At 36.1% G+C, this 12111-nt stretch overlaps 1 protein-coding gene across 2 annotated transcripts; it reads right to left on the reverse strand.

The window, feature by feature from the left end:
* On the reverse strand, positions 1 to 11788 carry LOC131851406 (ubiquitin carboxyl-terminal hydrolase 16). 2 transcript variants are annotated; one of them, XM_059201908.1, is made up of 7 exons: positions 11695 to 11788; positions 10598 to 11519; positions 7774 to 7897; positions 6957 to 7107; positions 6151 to 6298; positions 4388 to 4486; positions 1 to 3807 (listed from the first exon to the last, which is right to left on the reverse strand). In XM_059201908.1, the coding sequence occupies exons 2-7, from the start codon at positions 11493 to 11495 to the stop codon at positions 2138 to 2140; spliced, it is 3090 nt and encodes a 1029-aa protein (XP_059057891.1). In that variant the 5' UTR covers positions 11496 to 11519; positions 11695 to 11788; the 3' UTR covers positions 1 to 2137. The 2 variants fall into 2 exon arrangements, with proteins under 2 accessions (XP_059057891.1, XP_059057892.1); XM_059201909.1 differs by lacking the exon at positions 4388 to 4486.
* Between the last annotated feature and the right edge of the window lie 323 nt (positions 11789 to 12111).

Raw genomic sequence — 12111 nt, forward strand, 5'->3', positions numbered from 1 at the left:
AAATAAAGCCCTGCTCTCCCTTAAGTGAAACCCTTTATCTCCCATAAGGGAAACCCTATCTCTCCCATAAGTGAAACCTTTTTTCGCCCATGAGTGAAACCCATTCTCTTCCATAAGTAAAATCTTCTATAAGCGAAATACAGTGATTTACTATAACCTGTGTATTTGTGGAGATAACACAATACTATATTTAAGGCCTATATTTACGATATGCCTTATATTTAAGGCATATTACGGTTGAATCAAATAACTGAGGTAATATTATTATTTGAGGTGAATTGATTCAAAATGTATAGCACCATAGATAAGAGATCATCGACATAATTCAATGAATCTAATATCCTAACCCCATTTTCATAATAACAAAAACCTTTTACAATCCCACTATAACTGTTTTGTCCCGCTCGTTCTAACTAAAAAATAGTTCTAAAGAAAAGGACATAACTATTCTATAGGCAAAATAGGATTAGTAGCCGTTTTCATAAGGCGACAAAAGTTTATTCGTATTAATATTTTCCGCGGGTAGTATTTTACGCAAATCTCAGCATACATGTTACATAAATCCAATATGGCCGAGGGTCAGAGACTACAGCCATCTTTTGGCATAATTTTATTCGTTATCAGTGTTTTTATCACCCGGAAGTGAGAAATATCTATTGCAAGTCGTGAGGTTTGTAGTCTAACCCGTTAAACCTATATCCAATGAGGATTTTGTCGGAGTAGAAAAAAATCGTATTGAGGGTTAACTCCCATACATAAATGATAAATAATATATTCGGTCGCTGATTAAATGTGATGTCTTTTTTATAAAAGCGAATGTCTAAGTAAGAAACTGGCAACGGTTTGAGGGAATCATCTATCAGTCACGTGGGGAATGACACCAAATTTAAAAACATACAATCACTTTAGAGATATAAAATGGTCTTTATTTGTTTACAGTTAGAATACAGATCGGTATGCTACATTATATTACATCTATATGCATAACGGCATGTGGAAAAATGATCTAAAGGAGTGACATAACAGAATCGTTTCCGCGCGAAATTGGATGGATTTGTTTAAGGAGTTAAAAGTCTACAGATCCGTAATGTAGGAGATAAGTTATGATTAATGAAATTAGATCTCTACTAACGTCTTTTAAATTTGTTTGTATTAATAACCTCTTAAGGAAACTACCGTGAAAAGTCTAACTGGACGTTAATGGAGGTAATGGATTGAGGTTCTGTCGTTTTTCTATATGTTATAAAATACTATTTTACATTGCCTTTGAAACGTGAACGTAACGTGCAAGTCTACTTGAGGAGCCTAGAACTTTCTATTCGACAACAGGCGTTCTAGATTCAAGTGTATCCTACAAAATGGCCTACATTACATTATTGACATAGTCTGGAAGACCACCAACCGCTGACGCATGGTAAATCACAACAAACTTAATATTATTGGTTTAAACAAATAAATACATTAAAACAAACCAAATTGTACATACCGCGTGTTACATTTAAACTTATAAAAATTGAATTTAATTATAAATTAGATGAGAATTAACTAAATGAACTAGAAAATACATTTTTAACACGATTATAAATTATCGTCTAATGTTACAGCTCCGATAAATAACGCGGTAAATGCAAATTTTCTTAATAAAAGCCATAAAGTTTTACCTGTGCTCAGGCTTCCTAGTGAATAAAGTAAAAATAAAACTGTGTAAATAAATAATTTGAAATATTTTTACATCGTTTATTATATATCGTTCTGTTCACATATTCAATTGTTACCAAGATTTCTTTTTTAATATGCACTTATGAACAAATTCAATTAATTGAACGGTGAATTAATTCAGTAATATTATAATTTCTGCAGTGTGTTGACCGATAGAAAATAGGAATTTCATGACAGCGCAGCTTTAGGATTGAGCGCTTAAATCATAGATTAGTTTTAAAAATAAAAAAGCCAAGAAAAATTTAAGCTATTTACAGAGCTGCGAAAACATGTAAATCATGCGAACCTACATACGTATATTCCATTCTAAGCTTCAGTCTTCCACTTAAATGCCACTCCTCAAAATAAAACGGTTAGGCCTCTCGGTCTGCTGCCACCCAACGGTCCGGGTCACAGGAGACGCGGACTCGACGCCTGCTCAATAAATCCTCTCGTAAAACAGTAGATACGCCTGCGCATTTAAGACTTTATCCTCGCTGACTTCCGTCACCATGCTGTCCGAAACGTAGTACCATTTGCCGGATGGCGGTTCCGCGGCGGAGGTGGGCCCCTCCCCGGACTCGTACCCGGACAGGTCGGACTCCGAGTCGGCGTCCCCGTCGCCGTTGGCCGCGGCGGCCGGGATGTTGGCGCTCTTGGGCAGGAACCACCAGCGCGGGTCGGCCGACCGGATGGCCTGCCGCACCTTCACGTACGCCACGTAGTGGCCGCCGTGCATGCCGCCCGAGTGTTCCACCACGCCGTACAGCGAGTACAGCAGCTCGTTCTGTCCGCGGGTCACGTTCGGCAACTTCTTTAGCTTATCCATGGCGCAGAACGGCGCCAGGTCCAATATCGTCGGGAAGTCCACGTGTTTCGACATCTTCCTGAACATGCACCGCGGGCCCAGCTGGAACCTCTTGAGGTGCAATATGAGGATCGCGGGCGGACTCGATACCAGGAATCGCTTGGTGGCATTCGTGTACACCGTCTTGCCGTCTTTGCCGTTGAATCTCTCCGTACAATTCTCGCAGCCCACTTTGTTATTGCCCGTGAGGAGCTCCAGCGCTGTGAACTGGCTGAGACACGACTGGATGCTGCACTCGTCCTCGTCGCACACGTACCGCGGTGAGGACGGACTCTGCCGCGAGTACGGCAAGTAGTCTTTCTGAAGAGTCTTCTCTATTTCTACATTATAGACTTTGGGGCGCGGCGCCGGCGGCGGCTCAGGGATGGTGTCCGTGGACACGGGAGATGTTTGAGTGCTCTTTTTGCTTTTACCGTCGTCTATTATGAGTTTCAGCTCGTCCACCTTGTCTGCGATATTTTGGTAGTACGTGTTCAAATCGTTCATGGCGGCGTCCTGATTTTTATTCTCCGGCAACGACTCGTAGCTGCTCTCGCCGCTATGTTCTAATACGTTCTTGCATCCTTTCACGCTGATTCCTCTAGATACCACTTCATTTGAGTACTCTGTGGTTAGTGATCTCCTAGAAGGTGGTCTCTCCAGTTCCGATCTCCTCGATACAGGCCTTTCGAATTCATTCTTCACTGGGGACAGGTTGTTGTCCTGCGGACTCGAGAGGTCCAGATTGATCTCGCTCGATAGTGAACTATGGCTGCCGAGCTCCTTGCCGTTTATGGGAGAATCGACATTATCGACTGTCTCCGTAGAGTTGTGTTTTGTGGCTTCTGGGCTCGCCACACCCGAGTCCGGATTCGATAAGTTTTCTAATGATATTAGGGGTTTGTGGTCTAATGGTGTAGCCAAGGTTGACGTGGATGAGTCAGCAAATTCGACTCCGTCCTTATTGATGTTTTCGGGAGTATTATCCGTTTTCTCTTTATCCATCACAGGACTATTAAATGAATTAGAAAATGCTAAGGTTTTGTCAGGTTCGTAGGGTGACTCCATGTAGGTGGCGGCGAAGTTTGCGGCGGTTTGAGCGACGGCTGGCGCTGTCGTTACGTGGTTCTCAGGTTGCCGAGGCACGTCCTCGAGGTTATCTTCCACGTCAGCGTCAGATTGTTCTGAGGAAGACTTACCATCCTCCTTATCAGCGCCGTTGGTTTCGGCACTGGCATTTTCTTCTTTGGATGTAGCATTACCTGAAAAGATAAAAGGTGTTTTAAAAAAAAACTAGGCAGTATCTTGTTTATTGGTATTCGTGTTTGCTAATTAAATAAACAGAATAGCAAAACAATATTTACTGAAAATATAAGTAGCTGATTTAGAATTCTACTGCGACTACCATAGATTTCATGACTGCGTTACATAAATGGCACTATTAGACTAATAGATTATCGTTACGCTAAATTCACTGACAATTAGAACCATAGACAAAATTATTAAGTTAACTATCAACATTTTGGGATGGAAAAATATGAATGCTAAGAGAGTCAGACTCATATTTTACTTATTACATGATTCCATTCAAATTGACAACCTTGGTGTAGCGGTTTACTCATACTGCCTTATTTCCAATGAACTCGGATTCGATTCTCGAAGGACACAAAAATTTGAATACATTAGTATGATTGTCTGTATAAATCTGGGTGTTTGCACTATGGATATAGTATGCTAGTGGTTGGTGATATTCTATATATTCACAATAAATGTCACTCTTTTAGTACCCATAGTACAAGCTTAGTTTAGGATGCCTAGACGGTGCGTGAATATTTGTACCACCTTTATTTTTGCGCGCAGCTTTCCTTGCAGCGTTTCTCTCCTTCTTCATCTGCTGTTTCGACGGTTTATTATCGTCTTGCACATTGTAATTATTTTCCTCTGAAAATATTATCACTCATATAACATATACCTGATAATAAGGTAGTTACGATTTAGTCTAGTTAAATACAACATTAACTCTATCACAACAGGTTAAATGGGATACAAAATAAATTATTTTACTTTTAAAATAACTAGGGCTTCTACAATAGGCTACTGTCTATATAATATATAACTATTTCCGTGGTACGGTAGACCCATATACGAAATAGATGTTTATCTTGACAACACTATTTCTTCAATAACTAGTACTTCTAAGTTTCGTCGTGTACACATTAGTGAAACACATTATTAAAATAATTAAACAGGTTTTAAACGAATAATATTATGGTAAATAAAGGTTTACTCTACTCAGCTCGTGACCACTACTAGTGCAACCTAGTCGAAACATCAAGAGAGGTAATACCATAAAATTATTCGTGTTAAAACCCGTTTAACTATATTAACAATAACTAGTCGTAACTTAAAATATTTAAACTTTGAATCAATTAATATAAAGTATTTACTGAAATGTAATTAAATTTTCAATTTTAGTAGTTTGTACGGCACTGTATAACCGATTAGAGATAGCTATATATTATGTTAATACTATGACATATCCCAGCTTCGCACGGACGCATTACAAATCTTTGAACTTCTCGGTTTGTTCTATACTATAACACGCTTGTGTTATACATATAAACCTTCCTCTTAAATCACTTAACAATAACTACTACTGTATATTGCTTAAAACTGTAATGCGTAATTTAAAAGATATAAGGTAACAGACAGTGGCTATATCTTTGTTTATTACTATGTAACACATAAACCTCGTAAAGTTATAAGCACCCGAGTGAAGCCAGGGTAAAGCATAATTTACCAAATAAGATACGAACGAAAGACAAAATTACAACAGACATTTATTTAATTCGACACAATATTCTTTTCTTTATCAGGCAGATTCTTACTATTAATAAGGGATCAACACACAAATATATATGTGCAAGGAAAGAAAACAAACCACTATAAGTCAGCGTGGTGATAGTGGGCTTAACACTTCAGTCATTAGGGGCAATCCATAAAAAATGTCAAAAAAATATCATGGAGTTTTCGACCCCTGCCATATCCTTGTTACACCTAGTCACATTTGTGAAAATTGATTATTACAATGATGACTATTGATGACCATAAAAACTTCAGATGATTTATGACCTGTTTACTATTATACATATATATAGTTACTATTATATAATATTTTAGGACTTGTTATCGTGCACACTTAATATTGTTTCTGATGAATAAATATATAAAATAGTACTAATATATATAAAGTTATAACAGTATGTTGTAATACATATGTATATTAGAAATTGAAATGTAACGTCACGAAATGTAATGTGTGACAAGAGACCTTTATCACACAATGTCACACTTTCTCCCTTTTCCCTTGGTACCCTTAATCTATGATCGTTGTCTGCACCACTTATGGTTTCCTGGTAGATAACGCCTCAAGGTGTTAAGTCCGTCATATTTACATTTTATATTTGTGCATTGAAGTTCAATAAATAAATAAAATTATGTAACTTATGGATGACCCCTTAGAAGATAGACAGAGATAGATACATGCCCAGCAGAATATGGTCATACAAAAGCACACAGAAAAACCACAATGAAGTACAACTTACCATTGGGCGCTTTCCTCCTGACGAGAGCGGGTGGTTGAGGTCTGCTGGCCGCTACCGGGAGAGACAGATCCAGGAAGTACTCCGCGCGGTCCGAGTGATTGTAGCAGTCCTGACACTCCAGGGTAGACACAAGGAAGCCACGGAACACCTATGTGTCCAATAATATGTTCATAACTATTTCATAAGGGTATTTGGAATAACAACAGATTATAAACTTGACGATAGACATAAAAATCTCCCCAGATAAAAATCATAACCTCTCAGAAAATGGGATATTTGTTGTTTACTATTTAGACTAATTGTTGACCAATATTGTTTACCGATGTAGACTTAACTGCCCAATCAGATTGATCCCCCGTCCAATTCAAACGGGGATCAAAATTACGACGACCTGAGCCGAACTTCTAAACTCTAGCCATTCGAGTGTAGTCGTATCTGTTTAGTTTCTCCAAAAAACCTGCCGCAGGTTTGGAGCGCCATCTGCACTCGCCCCCTATTGTTTGGTGAAGCTGCAAAAGCCAGCTGCGGCCGATAGCATTAGAAAGGTTAGAAAAAAATAATGTTTTGAGATGTTTCATCTATTTCTACCATCAAGCAATATATTTTAAAATCTGTAACCTGATCGAAAATATAATGTAAGGAGGCATAACATCTTATCCTAATGAATGGTAATGTAAGAGCGTCGCATGATGACGTGACATCCCTAGTGTGTATGGATTATTAAGTATATAATTGCCCTTTACCATCAACTGAGGCTTTCAGCTGGTTTGCCATTCCGATACACACAATAATAAAAAAAAAGATACCTGTTCCGGTCGTAACATCGTGTCGGAGGCCTGTTGACCATAAAACTTGACCTTCTGCTTGACCTCACCATCCACTTTCGCCGGGTCCACCTTGGAATTCATTCCTAGGCTGCTCAGAATCACAGACTGGTAACGACGAAGGTCCTCTGATCTACAATTATTATATAGTATTTTAAACAATGTGAGTATCTCTTACACTTTGGACAGGACAGACTTGACTGTCTGTTCCATTGTCCACAGCGCGAAAAATAAACCGCTTTCGCTTACGACCTTAGGAAATATCCCTGTAGATATTAAAAAATAAGAATATAAGAAACCCACAGTGGGCGAAGGAGAGTTATTATATTAGTAATGTGGAGTAATTAGCCTGTTACTAGCAATGTACTATGTCAGTTTAACCTCCACGCGGTTCCCCCTGAGGACCATCGTGATAAATTTCTGGTGAATTTGCCACCATGGGCTAACTGATCTGACCTCCTGCTCATTTTATCATCGTACACTGGTGATCCGCCTGCTTTATCATTAATGAAAAAAAAAATTGTCCCACAGTTGCGGACTAATGTTTAAAAAATCGTACATAAACATAAACTACAGGGTTAAAATAAACATATAACAAATAATGACATAATGACGCAATAAATTATGGCCGGCCATTTTATTGTCATGTTTATTACATAAAAATACTATTCCGAAAAAATCTTTTCACTAGTTTACCTGGAAGGAGCTGGAGCGGGCCGCAATTTGAAAATTAATGTTACAAGGTGTACAAAAAAATGGGTGATGCCTTAAATTTCAAATTAATATCACAATAACTTACCTAACAGCTTCAAGCAGATGCCGTAGCAGTTCATGTGCATCATGCTGGTCCCCACCATCGAATTGTGGCAGCTTGTTCACCAGCGCAGACAACAGTCTCCGAGGGTTGTACACGCCACCGTCACCTTTAAATCAACAACAGCAAAATTTTTAAATGGATTTTATAACATGACCACCCCAATGATTTAGCAGTTTAACTCATCGGCTTATTTGCGATGCTCACATCAGATCGATTCCTCGCACGGTTCAATTATTAAGTACCTATTATCAACCTACCAGATTATTTGTAACATCTACGTGTTTTCTATGTATGACATATCGTATTTACAAAAAAAACAACATGTATTTTTATCAGTCATTATAACACAAGCTCTGCTTTACACTGGGACTAGATGTCTCTGTGTGAATTGTCCTGGATTATTATTCTAAGTTGCCTATCAAATTCCAATCTTAAGAGATAATTAAGAAATTAAAAACTAATTCAATATATTAAAATATACATCTATATGAGATATACAAGAGTAAGTAGTATCTGATATTAATTATAGAAACATTTAATTAATTAAGGTTTTAGAAAATCTTAACGAAAATACTCTAATTAGCATAGTTTAGGTAGCAATGGTAGTAATTAACAACTGGCCTTGTTGTACGAGGCTATGATATGCTGGTATAGAGTAATAATGCAACACAAAGACTAAACTATAATTAAAGTTGAAGTACAATACTTTATTGTACTACAGCATAATACAAAAGATATGTTATGAAAAAACTTCATAATTTCTCTTAACAGCTCGCTTAGCAGTGTTTACTCCCACCACCAATTCTGTCATCAGGGTTTAGTATATGGTATAAATATTAAAAGAATATTAGTATTATTAAATAGTCCACATATTTTGCTATTGTTTTGGCATGCCTATATAACATTTTCTTTGTTGAATATTACATATAAATATAGTATTCTCTAATTTGAATAACGGAACTTCGCTTTTTTAAATAGTGAAAGTATTTTTGTAATTTAGTTGGTTTAAATTTATATTCAAGTAACAAATTTTCAATATCCTATTAGTATTATAAACGTGAATGGATTTTAATGAAACAATAATGACATATAGGGTAGAAATTTTCGGGTGAAACTGCAGGCAGTTTTTTTTTATAATATGGGTAGATCTATACAAATACAGTTTGAAGTGTTCTGAATAATTGGTAAGGTTTAAGATATTTTAGAGCAAACTCACTTTCACATGAAAGTAGGTCACACTGAAATAAATTTGAAGGTTAGTTGAAAATCATTAGCAGATGATGATATCATAACCAAGGTGACAAGTGCTTAGAATATGGTGGAAATTATTTATCATAATGTTTACATTAATGCAAATTATATGTATTTTTTTTTTCTTTTTATCTATCTGCGATCAGCCAATTAGCTTTTATCAGAGTATGCAAATTATATGTAACAACAATTTTTTTGATGGACAAATATAGAACGGTGCATCTCCTAGGCTAACATTATATGATGATTTGACACCAGTGAAGGATAATAGCTTTAAGTCAGGTCAGATGGCCAATTGTAGTGAATTCAACAGGAATTATTCACAATAATAGCAGTATCCCTGGACAATTCACATAAGTTAAGTAGTTTATTTAGTTAAGCAGTTAGTGGTATAATTTAAGACAATTTTAATGGAGTATGACTGTTTCTATCCATTCTATGTAGATAAAGTATATATTTACAAAAAACAAATTGAAGAATTTGTATCAGTTGTCCAGTATCCATAACATAAGTACTGCTAACTGTGGGACTAGATGGCGCTGTGTTAATTCTCCACGGTTAGTTATTTATCATTATTGTGTTCTATACATATAGCCTTAACATATCTTATATATAAAATTCTCGTGTCACAGTTTTCGTTCCCATACTCCTCCGATACGGCTTGACCGATTCTCATGAAATTTTCTGAGCATATTGAGTAGGTCTGAGAATCGGCCAACATCTATTTTTCATCCCCCTAAATGTTAGGGGTAGAAAATTTTTTTTTTATTTTTTTGCTAGAAATTACTTGAAAGTTATTTATATGGCAAATAAAACGTTTGCCAGGTCAGCTAGTATATATATACATATATATATATATTGTGATTACAAAAAGTACAATTGACTACAACACTCTGTATCTTATTTTAATTTCAGTTTTATATTGAAAACATAAACAATGATCTGTTAATATTCACTAACAAGAACTGGAGTTCATTATAAAGGTTTTAACATATAAGAAATATATGTATTAATATCTATATCTGATAATTAAATAATAGAGAATAATAAATGATATTAAAGTAGGTAATCCTAACATTAACAATACAAGATAACAAAAATAAAATGTTTTGTTAGACAAAGGTCCTAATAATAATGGAAATACAGCACTTCCTACATTAAAATTAGTATAGATGCAATGTTTTGGCATGGGAATTAAATGGAAATAAGTAGTTTCAAATCCACATGAATACACTTATTTTAGTTATCTATTTAAAAATAGTATCAGGTACAAGTTTACATAAATAAAAAATAATAAAAGGATGTTTCTGAGCAAATTTTCTTTTTTAAGAACACTTTGTAATGTCCACAGTTTATTTTATTATTTTTAATTAATTAAATGGTGGTACGGGAATTGTCATATACAGTTGCCTTATCAATTAGCCCTTTTAAAAAGTTATTAAAAAACAGTAATTTTCTACTACAATATTTCTTATTCTTAATAATTTATGAAATATATAGACTTAACTTTAAAGTTTTAAACTTGATAAAAAGTAAATTAGAATTCATAACATACCTGTTTGCAAATCAGCCAGTGTTTCAGCTAGTGTCCGTGTTAAGTTGCCCCATTCTGCTAATTGTCCAGTTATGGGGGGCAGGTCCAATTCCTTAATTTCGTCGCCATCTCCTTTGACTTTTAACTTTCCACCTGGCAGTGTAAACCTCTCGCCCGGTGCGGCCATCTCTCTTAACACTTGCAATAAATAAGGTGTTTGCACCAAACACTGCATTACCGAGTTAAAGAAACATGTATTACCTAAATTTGAAAGCCCTCTCACTCTGGGCAGGGTATATCCCATTGCTTTGTCTTTAAGTTTCTCAGGTTTAAATCTGAAATCTGTAGGTAGTAGAGACTCTGACTTTAATAATGTTTCTGAATTTAAAACAGGTTCCACAGGTAATACTAATTCTACCTTTGGTCTACTATCAAATGGCAACTCTATAGGTGGTAATGATTTTGAATTGCCACCAACCACAGCATGCTTTTTGAGATACTCTATGCATTCATGAAGTTTTTTAGAGCCCGATGCTATTACTTCATTGTTGCAGTCGTAACAGTAAACTTCCCAAGTGGTGGTGTTGGCAGCAAGGGAGTGAGGGTCTGAGTGCAACTTATTGTAATGATTGAGAGCGTGCTGGTTGCGCGCTCGTCCGCATAATTGCGATCCACAGCGTAAACACATCCACAGAGTCAGATCTTCCTCGAAATCAGGGTCAGAAACCTCGGTTTTCGAACTCGCTTTACAGTCAGGGCATTCTTTCTCAAGTCCACCGATTTTCAATGTCTTCTTCAGCCGTGTGAGGAGGACAGCTTTGGCGACGTGAGGACATGCGGACTTGACATTTTCATCACAAGATTCAGTGGAATCATCGCCATTCTCGGTTGGGTCACTTTGTCTCTTTTTTTTAACCATTGTTGCGTTGACTCACTAAATTGCCTGCAATACGTAACGAGATACGTGGTAATAATAACTACATGAACACAAAAAGAGAAAAGTGACAATCTGTGTCGATAGCCATTGCACGCGTGACAACGCACATTCATCACTAAAAGAGTGCACTAATCTATTATTAATATCAATGGTCTATAAATAAAATGTATTTCTTACTTACAATTACATACGACGACGAGGAACTACGTTGTGTCAAGAAATAAAGAAAAATTTTAATTATCAAATTGTCAGAAAAGTAAACCACAGATGTGAGCCATCTTTAATATCTTAATGTTGCCAAATTATAAAACAGATTACTTTAAGAACATTTTTAACCTTTGCAAAGTGAAACTATGGCATGATTAGACAATGACATATATTTTTTTAGTTTTATATTACTGATTATATACGAGTATATTCGTATAACTATGAACGTATAGAGGATTTGTGAAGAACCTAATAAATAGTAATGAATAACAATAAAAACTTTTGGGTAACCATTTTAATGAAGGATCCAAGTTATTAAAGACTCTAAAAGTGCTATCTTCTATTTTCACAAAGCCGTAGACAACACTAAATTTGAAACGTCAACAGCAAC

The sequence above is a fragment of the Achroia grisella genome, unplaced genomic scaffold (genome assembly GCF_030625045.1).
Source record: "Achroia grisella isolate CSIRO2021 unplaced genomic scaffold, CSIRO_AGI_Agris_v1 utg782, whole genome shotgun sequence".
In the NCBI taxonomy this organism is placed as follows: domain Eukaryota; kingdom Metazoa; phylum Arthropoda; class Insecta; order Lepidoptera; family Pyralidae; genus Achroia; species Achroia grisella.